General features: G+C 44.2%; 2 protein-coding genes across 11 annotated transcripts in view; both read left to right on the forward strand.

Annotated features, from left to right (window-relative positions):
* Window positions 1–25,409, forward strand: part of LOC131691421 (uncharacterized) — a 1,322,992-nt gene that overhangs the window by 506,138 nt on the left and 791,445 nt on the right. The window lies entirely within an intron of this gene.
* Window positions 16,859–18,807, forward strand: LOC131691426 (uncharacterized). Its single transcript, XM_058977806.1, has 2 exons — window positions 16,859–17,714; window positions 17,790–18,807. The coding sequence occupies exons 1-2, from the start codon at window positions 17,283–17,285 to the stop codon at window positions 18,582–18,584; spliced, it is 1,227 nt and encodes a 408-aa protein (XP_058833789.1). The 5' UTR covers window positions 16,859–17,282; the 3' UTR covers window positions 18,585–18,807.

The raw sequence follows: 25,409 nt of genomic DNA on the forward strand, positions 1-25,409 counted from the left end.
GAGTTACAAACAATTGATACCAACCATAGAGTTGCCGCTGGTTCACAACGAGCTTGAAGCGTTTCTATAGCTTCAGCCCTATTGTCGGGATGAAAATAGCTCGTTTGAAAAAATACATTTGGATCAGGATGACCAATCGAGCGATTTGTCAGGATGATTATCGCTAGTTTGCTGGCTCGGGACGACCTGTATTGCATTTGATCGGGATGATCTTGTTTGAATTCACTGGATCAGGATGACCAGTCGAGCGATTTATCAGGATGACTATCGCTAGTTTGCTGGCTCGGGATGACCAATATTGCATTTGATCGGGATGATCTTATTTAAATCCACTGGATCAGTTGAGCGATTTGTCAGGATGATTATTGCTAGTTTGCTGGCTCGGGACGACCAGTATTTGATCGGGATGATCTTATTTGAATCCACTGGATCAGGATGACCGGTCGAGCCATTTGTCAGGATGATTATTGCTAGTTTGCTGGCTCGGGGCGACCAGTATTGCATTTGATCGGGATGATCTTGTTTGAATCCACTGGATCAGGATGACCAGTTGAGCGATTTGTCAGGAGTATTATCGCTAGTTTGTTGGCTCGGACGTCCAGTATTGCAGGTGATCTTGTTTGAATACACTGGATCGGGATAATTGGTCAAGCGATTCACTATGTTGATAATCGCTAGTTTGATCGAGGCGATCTTATTCAAACCCTCTGGTTCGGGAGGACCAGTCGAGCGATTTATAGATAAGGTTATCGCTAGTTTGTTGGTTCGAGAGGATCGGTATTGCGTTTGATCTAGATGATCTCGTTTGTCTCCCGTCGAGCGATTTTTGGGACGATTACCGTTAGTTTGCTGGTGCGGGATGATCAGTAATTCTTTTGGATGGAACGATTTTGTTTGAATCCACCAGTTCGGGATGACCAGTCGTGCGGGGACAAGTATCACTAGGATATTATTTCGAAATGACCAGTATTGCGTTTATTTGGGCAACCTTTTTGAAGCCACTGGTTCGAAATGACCAGTTAAGCGATTGATCGGAACCATTATCGCTAGTTTACCGGTTTGGGCTGACCAGTAATTTGTTTGGACGAAACGATTTTATTTGTATTCACTGATGCGGGATGACCAGTCGAATGGTTTACCTCGCAGAAATCGGATATCTAACGCCCGTCAGTTGTTGAAAGAGATAATTCGGTTAAACACCTGTGGAATTGTTAGATCGACATAACATATCAAAATAGTCTGGCTTGAGACAACCAAGCAGGTAATGAAGCAAAACGACCATCTATTGAGAATATTGACCCGGAATAACTAGCTATCAGCGATGGCTGCTCAACAAATAGAACAATCGATTTGATTCCCTGGTTCTGTTTCGTATGTCAGGAGCATGAGAACATGGAATGGACATACGTTTGCGCAGTGCTTTTAACTCGAAAATATAGAGAAAATTTTCTCTAATTTAATCTGATTAATTGATGGCTTTATGGTAAGCTTTCTTTTTATATAGAAGATATATTCAATGAAATACGTGTTTCTCGAAAATTCTTGAATGATTCACGATCCTTTATACTGCTCACAGATTTGCTAGTGAAATGATTTATTTTTGTTCCTTTCCTCTGGATCGAATAATATCTGTAGAGATGTCAGACACCATTCCAACTTTCAGGAAGTCACGAAAAAAAATTATAAACCGAACAAATTACACAATTTACAGATATTGGAACCAAGTGCAATCCTCTCCTCACGACAGCTCAGAAAAAAGCAGTCCTCGATTTAACAAACGTGAGAGTGAAACAGGCTCGATCGTTCCCTAAAGGTAACCCAGTAAACCGTCTCTGGCAAAAAAGCAGATATATTGAGCATTTTAAAATCGCAGTCTCGTTAAGGTTACAGAATAAAGTCGATTGGCTAGAACGTTATTTCTTGAACAAATAAATAAAAATAATATCATTCGAGTGAAACGGTTGTGACCGAGTTTGGAAGGCCTCGACTGCTATAAAACTTTTGTTAATAAAATTTATGTGTATTTCAGTTCAATGTCTGATTCTATTGCAGAACACGATGCACTGTGTATCAAGATGTCGGTGAGACAGCTGTATCATTTCAGTCCCGGTTGGTGGAAAGCGTTGGGGAGTGGGTTTACAATTACTTTGATGAGGATCGCTTTGTATGGTCACAGTCTCAAACAAAGACCTAGCCAGATCTGCTTATCTGATCATTTATGTAACAAACGGAGAGGAGTTAAAACCGAATAACCAGTGAAACTAAATGTTTTCGAGGCTCTACAGAGCTGTGTCGCGGACAATCCGATGGCCCATTTCTGGGATCATCCACTCCGACCGCAACGGAATATGTCGTTTTACCGGATGGACGTCGATCAGTTTAATGACGGCGGATGGCTAGAGAATGAACCTACCGCGGGTTGGTTTTTCAGTACATGCTTGTATAGTAGTCTGCTCGGAAACGTCTTAATGAAATGGAAGCACAGACAATTATTAAACGGGTTCGCTGAAAAAAACGGAAATAGATAATTATTGACTGAGAATTAAGTTCTTAATGGAACAGTAAAAGATAGGTGTTGCTACAACGACGCAACATACGGCCAGTCGCGCCGTGCTATAAAAATAATATTCGACCAGCACAGCAAACCCCCTCACTCACAGATGCGAATATTACTTGCACTAGTACCTACAAGCACGCACTGATAAGTGAGAAGGTTCGGCTGCCGCTCAACTATCAGTTTAGTTTAAAGATAACCACCGAGTGGAGCACACGCAAATATACCCGCCAAAACACTACCAAAAATTGCGATAGTGCGTTTAAGTGATTTATTCTCGAATCGGAACAAATTTCTCCCTCTACGACAATTGCTGACGAGTGCCGTCTCTTGGATCGTCGCATACTTTTCCCGTTGGTCACAACAAATTGATGCCCTGACCAGGATTGATTGCTGCATGCGATCACGGACCATTTGTGCGACAACGCGGATCTGCACCGCCATTGCAAATCTACAGGACACCAAGCCAAGGCGCCATTGCAATTCGAGGTGAATAATCGGCTGTTGAAACGGCATTGTGTGGCATCCGCCATCGGGTTTTGCTGCTGCTAATTAAAATACAAGGCGAATATTTTACTGGTATCAGGTTAGTAGCAGTCCAATTCCTTTCTGCTCTCCACTGGTGCGCTCTAGATTGCGCTTTTCCATATTTTCCGAGTTTCAACATCCATTTCCACTGTCCACGGTCCGCGACGGTTGGAATACGGTTTCAGTTACCAGTTCGGACGGAATTTGGTACATATTTTCGGTTGGTCATTAGCATTGGACTACCAAATAAGCTACCACGGTTCAACGAGCCGAGCCTGCATGCAACAAGGCCGAAATTAGCTGCTGTTCATCACACCACTGAACCAGGGGATAAGGCGTGATTCCACGATAACGGTTTTTCACATCAATCATTTGCTGCTCGTTTCTTTTCCGCACTACCGGTGAGCATCAACCGTCAGCTACATCGCCAGAGCTGAGTCGGCTACAACATCTGATCGCCAGTGAAAACAACTTTGATTCCTGTTGGCTGCTATAAATTTACAAGGCACATTTAGCCTTGGAAAAGGTGCGTACTTGTCCAAGCGATTTAAATTTCCATCTCAGGGCTACTGGTCTTATTTATTCCCAGAAAATCATCGCTCTGCATACGGGTATCTCTACATCGCCGGCGTACCTAAGCGTCGTTCAAAACGGTGGACGACCAGGAGAGGCGTCAGCTAGTGTTTCGACGTACGGCACTTCTTGCTTCACTTAGAAGAGCAGGAATATTTCTGGCGGAGTACCAAGAGGAACGGGACAGGCTCGAGGTGGCGCTGCGGATCGAAAAGCTGGACGCAATCCGGCAGGATCTTGAGGACATCAAATCGGTTCTTGAAGGTATCGAGGAAACGAATGAAGGTATGACCCTAAACACCCAAATCCGCTCTGCATTTGAAGGGCAATTTTTCAAAATAAAGGCTGGTCTGGTGTCAAAACTGCCTCCGTCTATTCCTGCTGGCAGTGCTCCTCATCCTACCCTCCCTACATTTCCCTCCAGTCTTAAGGGTCTCAAACTTCCGACGATCACGTTGCCTGAATTCAACGGGAATTTCAAAAAGTGGTTGGCGTTCCACGACACGTTCCTAGCGTTGATCCATTTGAATCAGGATGTTCCGGAGATCCAGAAATTCCACTACCTCAAGTCAGCGGTAACGGGTGAAGCCGCTCAAATAATCGAGTCGTTCGCGATCAGTGCCACTAATTATTCATTAGCTTGGCAGGCACTGGTCGGAAGGTATGCGAACGAGTATCTCCTGAAGAAACGGCATCTACAGGCGATGCTGGAAACCCAATGGATAAAAAAGGAAACTACCGCTTCATTGCATGGGATTGTCGACGAGTTCGAGCGGCATACAAAAATCATGCGGCAGTTTGAAGATCCAGTGGACGGCTGGAGCACAATACTGGAACATTTTCTGTGCGTTCGCATTCCTGATGATACTCTCAAGGCGTGGGAGGATCATGCATCGACAATAGAAAAACCAAGTTATGAAGCCCTTCTTGAGTTCCTGCATCGACGCATCCATGTTCTGGAATCAATTTCGGTGAATCACGTTCAACCTCCACCGCAGTACGTCACCTCCTCTCATGTTTCGGCAACTCGCAAGTCTTTCCAGATGAAACCGTCGCCCAGTACAGCAGTCGATACTCCAGGAAAGTGCTATGCTTGTGAACAGTGCCACCCATTGGTAAAGTGCACAAAATTCGAGAAAATGAATGCAATAGGTCGCCTTGCCCGGGTCAATGCAAATCGGTTGTGTTTAGGGTTGTGGTACCGGTAATACCGGTACCGAAAATCCCGGGAATACCGACCCAGTTTTGGTACCGTAATACCGGTACTGAATAAAAACCAGTACCGGTATTTTCGGTACCATACAATTTTTTTTATGAAAAATATGTAGACTCTCTAGGGGGACCCGTTTCAAAATATCGGTCTGCAAGATAACTTTTAATTATATTAATTACCTTCTATAAGTTAAACATTACTAGCTCCCGTTATACTGAACGGTATGTTTAAATTCCTTCTTTATTTTGTGGAAATTAAATTTAAACGATCTTGTACTAAATTTCAAAATATTCACATCTGGCGTAAGAATTTGAATTTGCTATGCTATGAATTTTTTTTTTTAGCGACATTCTGATTGGTTTCCATTATTCACTGGGTGGCGCGTAATAAGACTATGGTCTGAGTCATGTCTTTGATTTGCTCTTAAACCTTTATTTATAAAAGAACGAACAGCGATTTAGTAGCTAACTATTTTAGACTTGGTGAACTACTCCAAATGGGGCGATTTGTAATTATTGGTGATCGGAAAATTCAGCAAAACTCCATAGTTTACAGGAAAGCAAGGAGCCTTGGTATGCAGGTCGAAACCAATTTACAGAAAATCAAGAGAGGAAATGCGAGCAAGCTGCTCGGATTTACTGCCATTCTCACATTGATTTACTGTTGTTAATAGTGTTTCTTACATTTACTATCTGTTGAAGTCGACAAAAGTCGCACCGCTTAGCAGTTATTGATTTCAAAGTGGCGTAGATTTCGAAATAAAAGAAGGTGCCGCATACGAAAAATATTTTCTGCTGAAATGACTCATACGATTCCGAATCAATTAAAACAATAAACATGTTTTCTGATCAGCACAAATCAATCATCTGAGAATAAGGTCATCAGTTTGAGCATTCTATTTCACTTTGAAGCTTATTTCGAATTTTTTTAAAAATATCCTAGTACCGGTACTTTACCGGTACAACCGATACTGAGGGCCTCAGTACCGTAGTACCGGTTCTCGCCAAAAAGGGTCGGTACTGCGAACTCTAGTTGTGTTTGAATTGTTTGAGAAGTGATCATTTTTCAAGGCATTGTTCATCCAAATACACCTGCAGATTCTGTAAACGACGTCATCATTCCCTCCTCCATGCAGGCTTCGGAGACAGCGCAGGTCCCCCTCGCTACGACCAGGCTTCATCTGTATTTGTATTTAACCATTTAACCATTCATCCTCTACTGGCAACTTTACACGAGCGTCGACTAACGTGAGTGTACCTTCAGCAGGTGATGAGTCAACTTCTCCCATGCTATCTGCAGCCACTTCCATCCAACCGATAGAAATTAACTGTAGTCTGCCACTGCAAGGCACCGGGAAGAACATGTTTATGCTCACAGTGGTTATCGTGGTCATCGATCGCTATGGTAAGGAGCATTTCGCACATGCGCTTTTGGACTGCGTATCTGAACCAAATCTGATTACCGAGAAGATGGTCCAGCTGCTACGACTGAAGCGAAGCAAATCGAATGTTATCGTTCAAGGAATCGGTGAGCAATCGCAAAACGCTAGAGAATCAGTTTACGTCCAGATCCGTTCCCGAAAGCTGGATTTTTCGATGAATGTCGAGTTTTTAAAGGACGAGCACGAAATTATTGCGACACCGAAAATGTCATTCCAATTTTCTTATAATGTTTAAAATCAAACCAAAATTTTGGGGTAGTTTTATACATATATTTACTTCAAAAATCAAAAGAAAAGTTAATCGATGAAGCCTTGAGTATAAAAAATAACGCATTTTCGCTTGATGCCCTCCATCAAAGTTTTTACAGTGTCATCCGGTACCAGTTTCTCAGTTTTTTCCATTTTCTTAACATGTCCTTCTCGTCTTTGAGTGTCTTCTTGCTCTTCCGAATTTCCCGCTTCATCATTGCCCAGTACTGCTCCACCGGGCGCAGCTCCGGACAGTTTGGCGGATTTATGTCCTTTGGAACAAAATGGACAGAATTGGCCTCATACTACTCCAGGACACTTTTAGAATAGTGGCATGATGCCAAATCTGGCCAAAATAGCGGAGCTTCGTCGTGCTACTGCAAGAACGGCAAAAGGCGCTTCTAGAGGCACTCAGATTTGTAGATCTCGCCATTTACTGTGCCCTTTGTCACGAAAGGCTCACTCCTTAGTCCGCAAGAGCAGATGGCCTGCCAAATGAGATATTTGGAGGCGAACTTCGACATTTTCTTCTTCTTAAATTTGTCGTCCACATAGAACTTGCTCTTGCCAGTGAAAAACTCCAACCCCGGAATTTGCTTAAAATCGGCTTTTATATACGTTTCGTCGTCCATCACACAGCAGCCATATTTTGTCAGCATCTTCTCGTAGAGCTTCCGTGCCCGAGTTTTAGCCGTCGATTGTTGCCGCTTATCGCGGTTTGGGAAGTTCTGTACCTTGTATGTATGTAGTCCAGCTCTCTTCTGGTATCACGGCTTGAGACGTTGGGATTTGCTTTAATCATCCGCTTCACCTTTCCCTCCGTCTTTTTGTTCTCCGGTCCTGGTTTTCTTCCAGCTCCTTTGCCGTGGTCCAACATTAACCGCTCCTGGAACCGCTTCAACACTCTGGAGACGGTTGAATCGTGAATGTTAAACATTTTTCCCAACTGCCGGTGCAACAGGTCAGGAAATTCCAGGTGTTTGGAAAGAATTTGTTCTCTCGACTCGCGTTGGTTCACCTCCATTTTCATTGAATCGAAAAACACGACTTCGAGTTTGACAGCATGTAAACAATACACATCAATGAGAAAGAGTGCAAAATTTGGTTGATTTTTACCCAATGGCAAAAAAGTTATGCCCTGTTGAATGTGTCGCAATAATTTCGTGTTCGCCCTTTAATACTGCCAAAAGTAACCCCCGATCTACCCGTCCACGATATTCCAGTGGACTACTGGAAGCTTCCATCAAATCTGTTCCTTGCGGATCCCCAATTCCATAAACGTACGCCAATTGACATGATCCTAGGAATCGAGCATTCTTTCCAACGGTAAACAGGATTCAACTACCTAAATCTCTTCCGATGCTCGTCTATAGCGTTTTCGGATGGCTAATTTCCGGCTCAGCTGATAAGGTCCCTTCAGCTAAACAGAATCCTCCCTGTAGCATCGTAGCTGTTTTCCTATTCACGCTTGAAGAGAGCGTGGAACAGTTTTGGAAGGTTGAAGAGCTGCAAGCCCGGTCTGCCTATTCGTTGGAAGAAAGGCGATGCGAAGAATCATTTTCATCTACCACAACGAGAACAACAGAGGGACGATACATGGTACATTTATCCCACCAACCCAACTTCCTCGTCCTGGAAAAACGACTTGCACGGAATCCTGAACTGAAGAATGAATACCATAAGTTTATGGAAGAATACCTCTCCCTTGGACACATGCAGCGTGTTCGAGAAGACGACGGACAGTATTCCCAAGCATACTAAAGGGCGTATGCCAGTTGTGTCGACTCCTCGGGACAGATTCGTGTTCAACTGCTTGCTTCCAAATCCCGAGTCGCACCTTTGAAGAAAATTATACTACCTCGCCTAGAACTGTGTGCTGCAGACATTGCCGCCAAATTACACTCCCGGATCGTCGAGGCGCTCCAAACTCCAATCGCTGGTTCGTATTTTTGGTCCGACTCCACCGCAACCCTGCAATGGCTGCGACCACCTCCTAACACATGGAAAACTTTCGTGGCGAACCGAGTATCGGAGATGCAAAGCCTTACGCATGGTGCTTTTTGGAATCACGTATCCGGGACAGAAAACTCCGCGAACCTAATATCACGCGGCATGCACGTCGACGACTTTCTGGTCAGCAAATTGTGGAAGGGAGGCCCCAATTGGCTGTCGAATCCAAGAACGAAATAGCCAGTCTTAAAATTTACCGATTACCCAGAAGACGGGAAGGAACGCAGAAAGCTGTTTACAGCCGTCACAAGGACTCAAGTGATATACAGTACCATCAATCCGATATTTGCCAGATTTCGATGTTTCGATCTAAAGCCTACATCCTTCGATTCATCGCCAATGCTCGCTGTAAAGCGCGCACGCAACCGCTCCCCCTTACTGGTCCGATTCCCAGTATTTCGCTTAATGTGAAGCACCTGAACAACGCAGAACAAAAACTGACGCAGCTAGCTCAGGCAGATGCATTCCACGAGGAGATCCAAAATTTGCAGCATAACAAGGCCGTCGGAAAGCGTTCTGCAATCCGTCTACTCACTCCGTTTCTAGACCCTGAGGGGACCATACGTGTAGGGGTGAGACTTAAACTTTCAGACCAGCCATTCCTATTCAAACATCCCGCCCTATTGCCCAGCAACCATCACCTCACTCGTTTAATTGCCAAATCCTACCACCTTATTCACGGTGGCGGCCGCCTAACACTTGCGGCTTTACGAGAAAAATACTGGCCAGTCCACGGTCGACGACTGGTTCGCAGCATCCTTCGCAGCTATTTCCGTTGCGCCAGAGCCCAGCCTGTCCCAACTACTGAACAGATTGGACAACTTCCTCTGCATCGAGTCGCACCCAGTCGAGCGCTTGCCATTTCTGGTGTGGATTATGCTGGACCAGTCTACTTGAAGCCGGTACACAAGCGAGCTGCTGCAACTAAGGCGTACATCAGCATCTTCGTATGCTTCTGCACCAAGGCGGTACACATCGAGTTGGTGAGTGACCTGTCGACGCAAGGATTCCTGTCGGCACTTCGCCGTTTCATCGCTCGTCGTGGACTACCGAGTGGCTTGTACTCCGATAACGGAAAGAACTTTGAAGGGGCCCCCAGCGAACTGGACGAAGTCTACCGAATGCTGCAAGATAAGTCGCAGATGCTACAAATTACGTCTGACCGAGCCTGCGAACGAATCACATGGCACTTCAGCCCGCCTAAGGCCCAACATTTTCAAACTATGTCGTCGCTGCGGCGAGGAGGGACATAAAGAGCGGGGTTACACTAAGGCACACAAGTGCCTTATCTGCACCGCTAAGAAGCAAGCCCATAAACATGCTATGGGCGGACCTTCGTGTCCCTTCGGTGAGTTAAATAAGAAGAAGCCGTGAACGTCACACAGCTAAATCTTAACCATTGTGCAGCAGCCCAGCAGCTGCTGTGGCAGTCGGTCTCGGAGTCGAGGACAGATGTCGCCCTCTTATCAGACCCGTACCGCATCCCTGCCGGCAAAGGCAATTGGGTGTCGGACGGGTCTGGAATGGTGGCAATCTGTACAACGGGACGGTTCCCGGTTCAAGAGGTAATACAATCCTCCGCCGAGGGTGTGGCGATTGCCAAGATCAATGGTGTGTTCTATTGCAGCTGCTACGCCCCACCAAGGTGGCCAATATAACAGTTCAACCAGATGATCGACAGGCTCTCGTCGGACCAAGTGGGCCGGAAACCGGTAGTCATAGCGGGAGACTTTAAAGCTTGGGCAGTGGAGTGGGGCAGCCGCTGTACAAATAGCAGGGGTCAAGCGCTAATGGAGGCGCTTGCGAAACTCGATACTGTGCTAGCTAATAATGGCTCCGCTAGTACATTCCGTAGAAACGGCGTGGAGGCGTGGATTGACCTAACATTTGCCAGCCCGAGTCTGGCTCCAGGCATGGAATGGAGGGTAGACGAAGGCTACACCCATAGCGATCATTTAGCAATCCGCTTTAAGATCAACTATGGTGTGCAGCATCCGAGAGCGGGAGATCCCTGTCAGGTACGCGGGTGGAAGTCCAATCACTTCGACAGCGAAGCTTTCACCGCGCCCCTGAGACTGGAGGCCAACACCGACAGTCTAAGCGGGGATGCGCTGGTAGCTGTTCTATCACGCGCGTGCGACGCCACTATGCCGAGAAAAACACTGCCGAGAAACGGTAGATGCCCGGTATACTGGTGGAGTGCCGAGATTGCAGCTCTACGGTCAGCCTGCCTCAGAGCTAGACGTGGGATGCAAAGAGCTCGCACCGAGGATGCAAGAGAGAACCGCCGTGAAGTGTTTCGAGCTGCGAAATTGGCCCTTAACAAGGCTATTAATAGCAGCAAGAGAGCGTGTTTCGACAACCTGTGTGAGAGTGCCAACGCGAATCCGTGGGGTGACGCCTACCGGATTGTGATGGCCAAGACCAAAGGGAGCTCCTCTCCCCCAGAACGCTCTCCGGACCGGTTGGCAACGATTATCGAAGTACTCTTCCCGTCTCGAGCCACAAGCCCCTGGCCACCTGCACTACGAGACAGTGCGGGCACGGCCGAAATGGTGGCTCCAGTGACGAATGAAGAACTCGCAGTGGCTAAATCCCTAGCAATGAACTAGCTCCAGGGCCGGATGGAGTTCCAAACAACGCTCTCAAGGCAGCTATCATAGCGAGCCCGAACATGTTCAGGCTAGCTATGCAGAGATGCCTTGACGAGTGCCGTTTCCCCGATAGATGGAAAAGGCAGAAATTGGTGCTGTTGCCGAAGTCCGGGAAGCCGCCAGGCGACCCATCGGCGTACAGACCAATCTGTCTGATAGACACGACTGGCAAACTGCTTGAGAGGATCATCCTCAACAGGCTAACCCCGTACGCGGAAGGTACGGACGCACAGTGGGACGAGCCCGGACTTAAGTCCATATATGAAGGTTATGCGATATTCTCAGTAGTATTTTTCTCGTATCAACTGAGCCATTAGAGACATTTTCGCGAGATTTTAGGTGATTTGAATGCAAAATGAATTTTTGACAGCTTTTTGAAGGGCATAACTCAAGTGTTTTTTGCATTATTTGACCATAGGAACTACATACGGTTATTCTCGTTTTTCAAAGAAACGGTTGATTTTATGAATTGCGTTACTTCACCAAAATAATCCGTGTGATAAAATTACATCGTAAAATCGCCAAAAATAAGTCACTAGTTGGTTTAGTCAGTGTTTAGATAACTGTTTGTCATGAATTTTTATTGAATTCGAACTTCTAAAGCGATAACAACAACGACGCCCGTGAATGCCCGCGATCACACTATGCTCATTCGAAAGCTTTTCATTTTCTCTTTAAAATGAGCCTATGCTAGTTTTGCGAAAACTTGCGATAAGCAGTCAAAATTTGAAAAAACTGTGAATGGAGACGCATGGTTATTACTGATATTTAATTTGAATATTCACTTTATGACTAGAATAATGACACTAATTTATGCACAGCAATAATAGCATTTAGAGCATGATTTACAAGGGTTTTACTAGTGATCAAGAGTAAGGAGCCGAATGGGAAGTATGGTTTTTAAGTGGTAAAGGAATTAAGAATGTTTAAAATTCAGTCAATATTTTCAACCATCTGAAATGTGTCATAAAATGTTTCATGAACTATGTTTGCTAACTTACGCAATAACTGTCAAATTGAGTGAACACAGTTGAGTTCTAGTCATTTGATAAGACTTTTTTTTCGAGTTTGCATAGCGCTGATATAGCTTAAAGGTATGCGATATTACCCTAATAAAATAAGACCATTTTTAAATGAACCATTAACGCGAAAAAAGGATTTTGGATTTATTTTAATTTAAGGTATGAAATAAGCAATATAAGCAACTTAAAACACACCTGCGAAAACAAAATCGTTAACCATCTTGTTGATTAGTGAATGTAATCAATATTCCACTAAGACGCTCAAAATGTTTGTTGTGAAAATGAAAAAAATGGAGTTTTCATACCAAGTAACCCACTAATGAATTAAACGTTCCAAAATTAATCGATCACATCTTATTTCATCCTTAAAAATAATATAGTCATTTCTAAAGCCACATAATGAGAATCAATTCGTTTCAATACGGAAAATAAATTCCAAAATTACAATTGAAAGAAATCTTTATAAAAGACAAAATATTTACTTTTAAGCCACTCTAATAAATAGTAAAGTTAATTTCTATTTTCTATAACCAACATAAGAATTCAGCGTACAAAAATGTCTTTAAAAAATTTTTTAACCTTCACAGCAAAATAATTATTTTTGAGCCACCCTAATGTATAATAATTTTTTTTGCAGATATTAATATCAAAAACGGTTTAGCACACGAAAATTAATATACACAAATTTTAAGAACGATTTAGAAAAAAAAAATTTTTTTGAGACACCCTAATGAATAGTAAATGTTTATTTTTGAAATGTTTTAATATCGAAAACGAATTCAGCGTACCAAAATTACATAAAGACGTCCTATATGAACCGATACGGAAAAGTTTGGACTTTAGTCCACCTTTTGTTCTAAGTCGTGCCACTGTGGGACGGTCTGTCAAGCAACCAGTTTGGCTTTCGGAAGGGTAAGTCCACAGTGGACGCTCTCAACTCAGTGATAAATACTGCCAAGATAGCGATCCAACGAAAAAGGCGAGGTATTCGATACTGTGCGTTAGTGACACTCGACGTGAAGAACGCATTCAACAGCGCAAGCTGGGATGCCATCGCGCTCTCGTTACACCGGCTTAGCCTACCGGTGGGTCTGTACCGGATCTTGGAAAGTTACTTCCAGAACCGCGTACTGCTATACGAGACCGATGCCGGTCAGAAAAGGGTTCCGATTACCGCCGGAGTCCCGCAGGGCTCGATCCTAGGCCCGGTGCTATGGAACCTCATGTATGACGGGGTTCTGAGACTGAAGTTCCCTCCTGGAGTCAAGATCGTCGGCTTTGCTGACGACGTAACCTTGGAGGTCTACGGGAAGTCAATTCCTGAGGTAGAACTAACCGCAGAACACGCGATCAGCACGGTGGAGGAATGGATGAGCGCGAGAGGCCTGGAGCTCGCTCATCATAAGACGGAGGTAGTTATCGTCAACAACCGCAAGTCGGCACAACATGCAGTTATCCATGTGGGAGAAGTCGCGATCACTGCACAGCGAAGTCTGAAGTCTCTCGGAGTCATTATAGACGACAAGCTGACCTTCGGCAGCAATGTCGACTATACATGCAAGAGAGCGTCGACTGCTGTTGCGGCTCTATCGAGAATGATGTCCAACAGCTCAAAGGTGTGCGCCAGTAGACGTAGGTTACTGGCAGGCGTTGCCGTATCTATCCTCAGGTACGGCGGCCCGTCATGGTCAAGAGCACTGAGGGTAACCAGTTACCTACAGAAACTGGAGAGAACCTACCGCGTGATGTGCCTCAGAGTGATATCTGCCTACCGCACGGTATCACACGATGCATCCTGCGTGATAGCGAGCATGATGCCAGTCGGGCTGGTCATTCGGGAAGATGAGGAGTGCTTTGAGCTACGTGGAAATAGGGGAGCCCGCGAGCGCACCAGGGTGACCTCGGTCGCCAGATGGCAGCGTGAGTGGCACAACTCCTCGAAAGGTAGGTGGACCCACCGGCTGATACCTAGCATATTGAGCTGGGTGGGAAGACCCCATGGGGAAATTCACTTCCACCTGACACAATTCCTGTCAGGCCATGGCTGTTTCCGACAGTACCTCCACAGGTTGGGGCACGCGGAGGTCCCAGTCTGCCCGGACTGCCCAGGTGTAGACGAAACTGCCGAACACATACTGTTCGTATGTCATCGGTTCGACGTCGAAAGAAGAGCAATGCTTGACGTCTGTGGCTGGGGCACAACCCCTGATACCCTTATTCAGCGGATGTGTCAATCGGTGGAGAAGTGGAACGCAGTCTCGGCTGCTACCATCCAGATTGCCAGTAGGCTACAAGTAATCTGGCGAACCGAGCAACAGATGACGGGCACGGCTAACTAGTGATTGGTTAGCTGGAGCGAAAATGGCCAAGCGCAAAAAAAAGGGAGTGAATAGTCTGTTCATGCCGGTTTGGCGCAGCGAATGGCAACCGCGTAAGGGGTAAACCCAGCCACCCCGAAGCAAGACAGAAGAGTGAGTGTATAGGCGTATAAGTGGACTGCCTCATGCCAAGACGGGAGGGTCGTAGCGTAGTATGCTGGGACCTAGCTATCGATACCTCATGGCGTGGCAGAGGAGTGAAAGGGTGAGCATCCAAGTCAGTCTCACACGGCATGTTAAGGGTGAGCACAAAAGTCAGCCTCACATGGTATGGTAGAGGCTAGCACAAAAGTCAGCCTAGCAAGGAATGAAAAAGGTGAGCACACAAGTCAGCCTCGCATGGTATGTCAGAAGTGGGGCCTAAGAAAAATGTCCCACATGGGATGCCAGGGGGAGTGACAAAGGTACAATAGAGTGGCACGATTGAGAGTGAATCAGGTGATAGGGTGAGCACCCAAGTCAGCCTCACATGGTATGGGTGGGGCGAGCACAAAAGTAAGCCTAGCAAGGAATGAGTAAGGTGAGCACACAAGTCAGCCTCGCAAGGAACGAAAAAGGTGAGCACAAAAGTCAGCCTCATGTGGGAGTGTTTGAGAGTGAATCAAAGTGCGATTGAGAGAGCACCCAAGTAAGCCTCATACAGGACGTATGAACGCGTGAGTGAGAGTGAATGAGTACATTTAGTACAGCCATCCCCCCAGAAGTAATACCGAGAGGTAGTTCCTGGGAGGAATGATGGCGGAGCCCAATGGAGTTTAGTCGGTATTAATGGCTGGTCACCATTCGAGCCCGACACGCCCCCAGTGCACCCCGTGTGGTAGATTGGACCCTACCAATAGCACGTGTACAGGGCTAAGACGTAAAGGTCTTCTCCATTGTAAAAAAAGGCCCAACATTTTGGAGGATTGTGGGAGGCGGCGGTTAAGGTGGCCAAACGTCAACTGTACCGACAGCTCGGCAATTCAAGGCTGTCCTTTTAGGATCTGACCACCCTACTAACGCAGATCGAAGCGAGCATGAACTCGCGTCCTATCGTACCGCTGAGTGAGGGTCCGAATGACATCGCTGCGCTAACCCCTGCGCACTTCCTGATCGGTAGCACAATGCACTGCCTGCCTGAACCAGAGTTGCATCGATTGCCGCTGAACCGTCTGGACCATTATCAACGTCTGCAACGAATCTATCAGCAGTTCTGGTATCATTGGCGGACAGAATATCTTCAAAAGCTGCAACGAGACTCCAAGGTTTATCAACCCAATGACGAACTTCAAATGCCGGTGAAGTGGCCATTGGCTCGAATAATTGCCGTTCACCCAGGTAAAGACAAGCTGGTGCGAGTTGCTTCACTGAGCACTAGCCGGGGAGTCATCGTACGGCCGATCACCAAGATCTGCTTACTGCCGATGGATGAGAAGGAGGACAATATGCCGCATACTGCAGTGGTCGCTTGGATTTAGATTAAGAATTAAGTTAAATCTTATTATTTGTAATTTTTTCTTTAAATAATTTTCATTTGTTAGTTTGTAGAAAATTGTTATTTTCAAGGGTGGCGGCGATGTTGCTACAACGATGCAACATACGGCCAGTCGCGTCGTGCCATAAAAATATTATTCGACCAGCACAACAAACCCCCTCACTCACAGATGCAAATATTACTTGCACTAGTACCTACAAGCACGCACTGATAAGCGAGAAGGTTCGGCTGCCGCTCAACTATCAGTTTAGTTTAGAGATAACCACCGAGTGGAGCACACGTAAATATACCCGCCAAAATACTACCAAAAGTTACGATAGTGCGTTTAAGTGATTTATTCTTGAATCTGAACAAATTTCTCCCTCTACGACAATTGCTGACGGGTGCCGTCTCTCGCATCGTCGCATACATTTCCCGTTGGTCACAACAATAAGTTATTCAGTCCCTGGAAAACTCATATTGGTTGATGACTACGAAAATAATTCGAAACTACATAACCGTAGACCAAATAGATTCAAGATCAGATCCAAAGGATTCAAACCAAAGTGAGAAATCCAACTAAGAAAATGAAGCGATAGAAAACTACTTTGGAACCTCGAATAAACACTTAAGGACGTCACGTCAAAGAGAAGATGGTTACACGACTACGCATACTTGGTAGACATTGAGCAGAGCGGCTTGAAACAGTATCGATGATTCGCTTATTCGTTCAGGGTTTTTACTCATTTCAAATAAAAATTGCAATTTTTAAGAAAAATTCCACCCTTGTTTGAATAAAAAACCCCTTAATTAAAATATCTCACCAACTCAACATACCTAATGTTTTTACATAAAATGTGTATATAAAGTTTTAAATAAATCGACTAAAGCTACGATTACATTAGACAGTTTCTCTGCAACAGTTTATCCGTCGCAGACTTGTCAATTTTCTACAGTCACAAATTTGACTGCTAGCTTGATTACATTAGGCGCAGACAAAAGACTGCAACAGTTAAGTTTGACTGCCAACGCACTCTTTTCTGACAGTTTTTTTGATTGACTGTGACGGAGTTTTTGAGCATGACTGGATGGTGATTACATTATACTGGCAGATAAAATCTGTTGCGGATTAAAAATTACACCGTTGACAGTTTATCCGCCGTTTGTGAATACATTGCAACGGACGGATTATCGCGAATTGTTTATAATGTCATCATCGAGAACACGAAAAAGGAAGTTAGCTGCTATAGTTTTGGGAATACAGTGTCATTCTAAACGCCGAAGAATATGGATTTCGGATTTTATTCGCAAACGGGATACTGACGGCTTTCATGTTAAGCTCATGACGGAATTATCTAGTGGCGATCCAAACAAGTTCCGTGAGTTTTTACGTATAAATGCAGATAACTACGAAGAGCTGCTGAAGCTTGTGTCATCTCGTACATCTATAATGGATACATCGTTTCGCAAAAGCATTTCGGCCACACAACGTCTTGCAGTTACCTTGCGGTTCTTGGCAACGGGAGAATCATTTCGGTCACTTGCATTTCTGTTTAGAATTCCACAGTGCACTATCTCTTCAGTAGTTTCTGAGTGTTTAGATGCAATTTACAATGTCTTAGCTCCGCTATATCTGAAGGTAATGTTTTGTTTATATGCAGCTCTCATATATGTGAACAGTTTGAAAAAATGGGACATATTTCTCCAATTATAGATGCCGTCGAATGAAAGTGAATGGAAATCAATTGCTGAAAAATTCAAAGATCGTTGGCATTTTCCAAATTGTCTCGGTGCGATGGATGGTAAACATATTATTATGGTTGCTCCTCCTAACTCGGGAAGTGTCTACTATAATTATAAAGGTACAAACAGTATCGTACTGCTTGCAATAGCAGATGCTGAATACAGATTCATTTATGTGGACGTTGGCTGTAATGGACGAGTATCGGATGGTGGCGTATACAATAAATGTAGTTTTGCTAATGCGATGGTGAAGAACAAATTACACATCCCGCAACTAGTACCACTGCCACAGCGTACTACACCAGTACCATATGTTCTTGCGCTCCGTCCCAACATAATGAAACCGTACAGCGGCCGTGGTTTAACCAGTGCTCAACGTGTGTTCAATTTTCGATTGTCACACACGCGGCGAATAATAGAAAACGCGTTCGGGATTCTTTCAGTCCGTTTTAGGGTTTTTCGTAATGCAATAAATTTGGACGCAGCTAAAACCCGGACCCTTACATTAGCTTGTTGCGCGTTACACAATTATCTCTCAATGAAAAATCCAACGAACTATACTCCTAGAACAATGATTGATCAGATTGATGAAAATGGCTCAGTTACTCCAGGTCATTGGCGTAACGAAGGATTTGGCAATAATTTTACAAACTTGGAGCAAGAGAGCAGACGATACATATCCAATAATGCACAGGCTATTCGCAATGAATTTCAAAACTACTTTATGGAAGAAGGCGAAGTAAATTGGCAATTTAAGTATATTTAAATATATTTTTGAATAGATAAATGTTTTTATATAATTACTGCGAACCTGTTATTTTTGCCGTCCTCATAGAAGATAATACAATCACACTGAAACTCAATTTTCCAATCAAGGCCTGGAGCGCCGAGAGTCATACGCCAATTCACTCAGTTTGTCGAGATCGGAAAATGACAGGGTGTGCGATTATTTAATGGTACAGTTCAAAAGCCTGGCCTGTAGTGCCTATCGCAAGTCAGTCCCATGTAAATAGGGAATCCCATAGAACATGGGACTGACTTGCGATAATGGACAGTGTAGTATGTTGACACAGTGTGGGACTCACTTATGCGCCTCGCCTAACCACAAAACAATAGTTACTTTCTTCCATACTTTTTACCCACGGGACTGCAATACACTTCTTCAGGCTGATTACAATTCTTCACATTTCTGTTGCTCACGAATTACTCGCAGTCTTGCTTGAGCTGTTACATCACTCGTCCTTTGAGCCGTTTAGCTCCCGGCTTTCCCTTTTGTAATTCATCGTTCTCTGAATTCAGCTCATCTGCTTACTTGAGTCATTTAGCTCCAAACTTCTACTCCGATAGTCCCCGCCGGTGAATCCACCCCACTCCGACTAGAGTTCCCCGGCGGTAGAATTTCTTTCAGGTATGTTCTGCGGTTCCGGATGTTATTAAACTTCCGGTTTGCTGGCGCCCCAACGACCCACTTTTGGCCTTTCAATGCGACGCACTCGATCTAGTCTCTAGCGGTGGATTTATCCTGCTCACGGGCGGGTAGGGTGTCGAGGTCGGTCCGTCGAGTACGACTGTAACCCTACGTCCGGTACGATGGCGCCTCGACGACCTACAACTGGTGCATCGACGCGAACTACTCTAGCTAGTTCCCGGCGGTGGATCTGGCGTACTCCATGGGGTAACCGGCAAGGTGTCATTTTCGAACTGTCAGTTCTGATCACGACTTTGTTGATCTCTTCTCCATTTCCTTTATAATTCCACTAGAATCTGAGCGACTACTCTACTGACGGTATCCTATGCCCTTTCGTCTTTACACATCTGTAGTGCGACATAGGTATTTTCTGAAGCAGGCGTGACCAGATAGGAACACGTTATGTGGAAGTCTATCTCTTCGTCATTTTTGTTCACCCACAAACACACATTCGGAAATAGCCGGTGGGTCCATCTTATGTTCTCCGCATTATCCCAATTCTGTTACTACTTGGCCATCGAGTCAGCTCTCGCAATCTTTCGTACCCCGTATTCGCAATAATTAAGAGTAATTATATGGTAATGAAGATAGGGATAATGCCGACTATGACGCATATGCCTTCCACGACATGATTCTACAAGCGCTCGCGACACGCATGACCATGAGCCGGAACGCGCTGTTCAGCTTATTTTTATTTCGCTTGGTCTTCGGCGCAGCATCCCGGATGCATTCCAACTTCATTGTATGGTGAATTAGCTGTAACCTGGCTCCATTCATATATGGGATTTTCGATTGATGTGCACCGGTGTAGTGGAGTGCACTGGTTTTGCACTTTCTAGCAGAAGTGTGTATGGAACATACCCAGTTTTCTGCACTTCTGCTAGAAAGTGCAAAAATAGTGCAGGTCCAGTGCACTCCACTACACCGGTGTCAATCAATCGAAAATCCCAATAGTTTTTTATTGTGTTGGGGGTCTCCACTTACAGCATTTCAACCTCTTCCAGCATCTCGCCAGTTATCGTTAGAACGTTAGAGGTCCACATAGTGGATCGTCAGATGTAGGTTGTCCCATACTACCTTAAGATACAATATCATTCTATACGGATGGTTCTAAAATGGGAAAGCAGACTGGCTCGGGAGCTTACGGACCAAGAATTAATGAAGCGATAGCAATGGGGAAGTGGCCTACAGTTTTCAGGCAGAGGTATATGCAATATACACCTGCTCGAAAGTCTGTAAGAAACGAAACTACAAGCATGCAAGAAATCGGTACTGTATCGATTTTGTTGGCTATTTTCGGCAAATTTGAGACTAAGAGAAACGAAAGCAATGAAATTGAAAGACGGATAGGTATTCAAGAGCGAATCAGTTATAAACTTAGAACGGAAAACTAGAACTAGGCAGACTCATATGGGCATGATCGAAAGGAAAGTCAAGGGTTTTCGATCATGCCCATATGAGTCTGCCTAGTTCTAGTTTTCCGTTCTAAGTTTATAACTGATTCGCTCTTGAATACCTATCCGTCTTTCAATTTCATTGCTTTCGTTTCTCTTAGTCTCAAATTTGCCGAAAATAGCCAACAAAATCGATACAGTAGAACCTTGCGGCAATTAAAACATAGTAACAAGAAATCGGTAGTAACGAAGTGGCCGACGAATTATCCAGGCGTGGCTCATCAAACATATTTGTTGGTCCAGAGCCATTTCTAGGCATATCTACCTGTGCAATCAAACTAGAACTTTCGGCTTGAGCAAGAGACCAACTACTAAACGACTGACGTAACGTAGTAGGCGCTCAACAATACATCCAGATGTAGCGAGTGCCAAAAAACTAATGGATCTAAACGGCATGGGGTTGTCTTTATGATGATAATCGATCTACCTTTATTCACAATCTTTGCGATAACTTCAATTGTGCGGCCAAGCGCATTGGACTTATCCCTCTTCTCGACTTCGAAACTGTTAGATTGTTCGTGAAAGGTAATCCCTGTCCACACTGTAGCGACCATTTGCCAATCTTAATCTCAATCACCAATGGCTTAAGGCCATCGACATGTATCAATGTTTCGTATTACCTCACATGCAGAGCCGTAGCGTGGTCTTCTGGTACCGTTGGCGGAGTCTCAGTTTTGCACCTTTTTGCTGTCTGCTTTGGTTTTCTTTTTCAGTTCGACTTTCATATAGTAATTTTGTGTGTACCTGGGAATGATGCTCCTATCCTGACTTATGTATTTTATGACTTAACCTCACTAATTTTATAAAGTAGATCGAGATTGTAGCGCCCCCCTCAGGTTGGCACCCTTGACTTGGACCAACCTGGCCAACCGCATGTTAAGGCTCTGCTCACATGAAACGTTGATTGGGAGAGCTATGCTGCCGCGATATCCCAAACCATCGACTCGACACAAATACTTCTTCCGGAGCTAGAGTACAAATGTTTGTCCAACTTGATTCTCGATGCCACGATTCAAGCTCAGACGGAACGAGTACCCGTCGCGACGTTCTCTCAATCCGTGTTGGGACAAAGAATATTCAGACGTGTACGCGGAGAAGGCCACCGCATATAAGACCTTCAGGGACGACGGCTAGCTATTGACAGTATGCGACGTTATAATCGCGAAGGAATAGTTTGATGAAAGCCAAGAAATGTGGTTATTGGCGTTGGTTCGTTGACTGATTTAGGAGAGAAACATCGATGAGTACTTTTTGAGGCAAGGCTCGACGTATGCGAAACCAAAACATTTCTAACCAAAGCGTGGAATATTCATACCGTTCGAATTCGATTTTATTTAATAAGTTTTCCGTCTCGACAATTGGGTCGAAGCAAATGGCTTTCTGTCAGATACACAATTTGGCTTCCTCAAAGCCAAAGGAACGAACGATTGCTTTGGGTTGTTATCAACGGAAATTCAAATTGCCTACGCTCGTGCAGAGCAAATGGCATCAGTTTTCTTGGACATTAGGGCGGTTTTTGATTTAGTTTCCATGAACATTTTTTTCTAAAAAGCTGCACCAGCATGGTCTTTCACCAACTTTGAACAACTTTTTGCTGAATTTGTTGTACAAAAAGAACATGTAGGGTAAACTGCCTATTTTCACCATACTAAGCAGTATGCCTCACTAATTCATTAATTTCTCGGCCCACAATCAATGGAATGCGTATAAATTGACATCAACAGCTTTGCTTCATTGTTAATAATCAATATAATAACACAAATGCGCTGAAAACAGTGAAATTCTCGTGTTTGAGCACTACGAAAACTCGAATCGAGTGTTTCTATTGTTGCGCTACCATTTGACTCAATGCGTTGAACAAAGATGGCAGACACCGCTCCAAGCAACGGCTTCAAATGGGTAAGGTGATAATAGAAACATGGCGAAAATGGGCTCATCACCCTACTTCTCGTATGGCGATTCGTCAACGTTGAGATTTAGCTACATGGCACATGTGTCTTCCCCAGGGCTCATGTCTTAGCGCCCTCCTATACAATTTTTATGTCAATGACATTGATGAATGTCTTGAGAATTCCTACACGTTAAAACAACTTGCAGCGGTGGTTTCGTTTCTGTTATGAGACCCAAAGCTGTAGACCTACAAGAACCATTACAGAATATCTTAGACAATTTGTCTACTTGGGCTATTAAGCTAGGTATCGAATTCTTCGGAGAAAACGGCTAGCTCTATTTTCTAACAAAAAGTTAACGAGCACAACTACAGCTTCTAATAATGGGTCAAACAATCGCTCAGGTCTTCATAGTAAAATATCTCGGGATGTTCTTCGACTCGAAAGGAACCTGGTGATACCAAATTAAGTATCTAAAACAGAAATGCCAACAAAGGATCAGTTTTCTTCGCAGAATAACTGGAACATGCTGGGGTGCCAGTATTCCTAGTATAAGTTACAGATGAAATTGCCCCCCTTAGCTTCAAAATATAAAAAAATATCTTTAAAATAATGTAAACTCATAGTTTTACAAATCCATAAATGTAGAACAAAGAAATCGGCACCTTCAAACTAAATTTTATGTGCCGTATTAAACAGACAGACTTAATAAAAACTATGGGATCCTAGTGTTCAGGATTGAGAAAGGAATAATTGCACCACTAGGTGGATTGAAACAGGTTTTATTTAAAGGAAAGTAGACACATTCATATGCATACAATCGCGAATGGAATCAAGCATCATTAAATAGTCTCAAGAACGACACTATGTTTGTCTTAATGCTCTCATCAACAGCTGCACCGTTGTCCCCTGTGACGCGAATATTTCCTCCATCCTGACTGACAACGAGTTTTTGCAAAATAGTCCCATTCTCGGTGCAAAGTAGAAATTGGCCATCGGTGTTTTGCATGATTACAACCTTCGATTCATCTTGAGTTTCTGTAGATGATGTAGAAATCGACGGAGCAACACTGGACCCTCTTGGCATAAACGAACTTTGTCCTTCATGCGGATTATTTTCATTTATTGGAACTTGACACGGTGGTTCCATTGATGATGCAGCAGCTATCTCTACTGGTTCAGAGTAAATATCAGTCGCCGAGCTGTCCACCGAACGTGTATCTGCTCCAGGAATTGAATGTGTAGATACGGCTTGCTGTATCGTCCTTACAGATGGTCCAGCTTCTAACTCACTAATGCATTGACAGGCAACGGATATTAACTTTAGCTGGATTCGACGCGACTCATTGACATCACCAACACTGCGCAGTAAACTTGCCATATAGTTACCAAAGTTCTGAAGTTCATCGTCCAGTTCCATAAGCATATCAATTGCCCGTTCCAACTTTTCTGCATAGACTGACACGTTAGCCTGTCTTGCTTTTTTTCTGATAGCGCAGCCGCTCGATAAGTCCGGAATAGTGCGATCATTTTCCGATCTAGTAACTGGGAACACAGGCGAGGGGATGACTGGTACAGAATCCTCGGTATCAAGTGATTCGTCCTGTGTATTTGAAGAAAAATAATATTGCTGTCAAGGTTAGTACATTATTGATCTCATTACCGTTTCTAATTCCGGAGCGCTGGAAATCGAGACGTTTCTCAATTTGTTTTCTGCTGCTGAAACAAAAGTGAGCGCATCGAAATATTGCCAGCCTGATTTTCGACTACCGGCTGCTTGACCAGATTTTGTATATTTCAGCTTTGCCCATTCCTTTCTATATTGTGTACGCAAGTTTTGCCATTTAACGCTTAGCTCAGTCGGTGAAAATTTATCATTCAAGCAGGATGCTATTTCACGCCACGCAGAATCTCGAACAGGGAGTTTTCTGTAATCAGGATCACTAAAATCCCACACTACCGAGCGCTCCTCTACGAGTCGAATTAAATGGAGTATTTCTTCATGTGTCCATTTATGAGTCAGAATGCGTCGGGATTTCTTTATTTGTGGTGAATCGCTACCGGCAGATGCTTCATCAAGGATCTCCATTGTTCACAATATCATTCGCTTGGCACTACTTAATTCAAGAATTTCAATAGCTTCCCGATTAAATTATTTTTTCAAATAACACGACACAACGCGCGGAAAGATTGATAAATTGCGAAATGACAAGTCCAAAAAACAACAAAATATCCGTGATAGTCAAGTTCTGCAGTACAGTTGCAGAAACAGTCAAATTTGACCGCACAGTCTTGACAGTTTATCTGCGAGATGTGATTACACCACAGACTAACAGACATAACACTCAAAGACAAAGCTTCGCCCGCTTTAACGGTCATTTTAAATATATTTGTAGTTGAGACTTTGGCCACATTTGAAATTATGGCGCCACTGACATATGAACAAGCATATGGGGGATACACCACTAGTGAGAAATTGTTCCCAAACCGAAGGGGTAACCCACCAGTAAATGAGTGTTTGGGACTGTGAGTAAAAGGTGGAGCTAGTGTTCTGGAAAAATTGTCGGATCGATGTTTTTTGAGGGAATTTCCTCATAGTGTTATGTCTGTTAGTCTGTGATTACACTATGATTTCATTGCAACAGTTTATCTGCCAACTTTATCCGCACACGGTCGTACAGTCATAAATATTTTCACTGCCTGCGGACAACTGTATACCGATTACATTAGCAGCCAGTCAAAAAAGGCAAAACTGTGCAGAGAAACTGTCTAATGTAATC

This window comes from Topomyia yanbarensis, chromosome 3, assembly GCF_030247195.1.
Source record: "Topomyia yanbarensis strain Yona2022 chromosome 3, ASM3024719v1, whole genome shotgun sequence".
Lineage (NCBI taxonomy): Eukaryota > Metazoa > Arthropoda > Insecta > Diptera > Culicidae > Topomyia > Topomyia yanbarensis.

Excerpts from the sequence above, each read along its gene's own strand:
- LOC131691426 (XM_058977806.1), top strand. The coding sequence starts at position 17,283 with ATGTCATCATCGAGAACACGAAAAAGGAAGTTAGCTGCTATAGTTTTG. Across the intron at positions 17,715-17,789 it reads TAGCTCCGCTATATCTGAAG|ATGCCGTCGAATGAAAGTGA; the intron begins GTAATGTTTTGT and ends CTCCAATTATAG.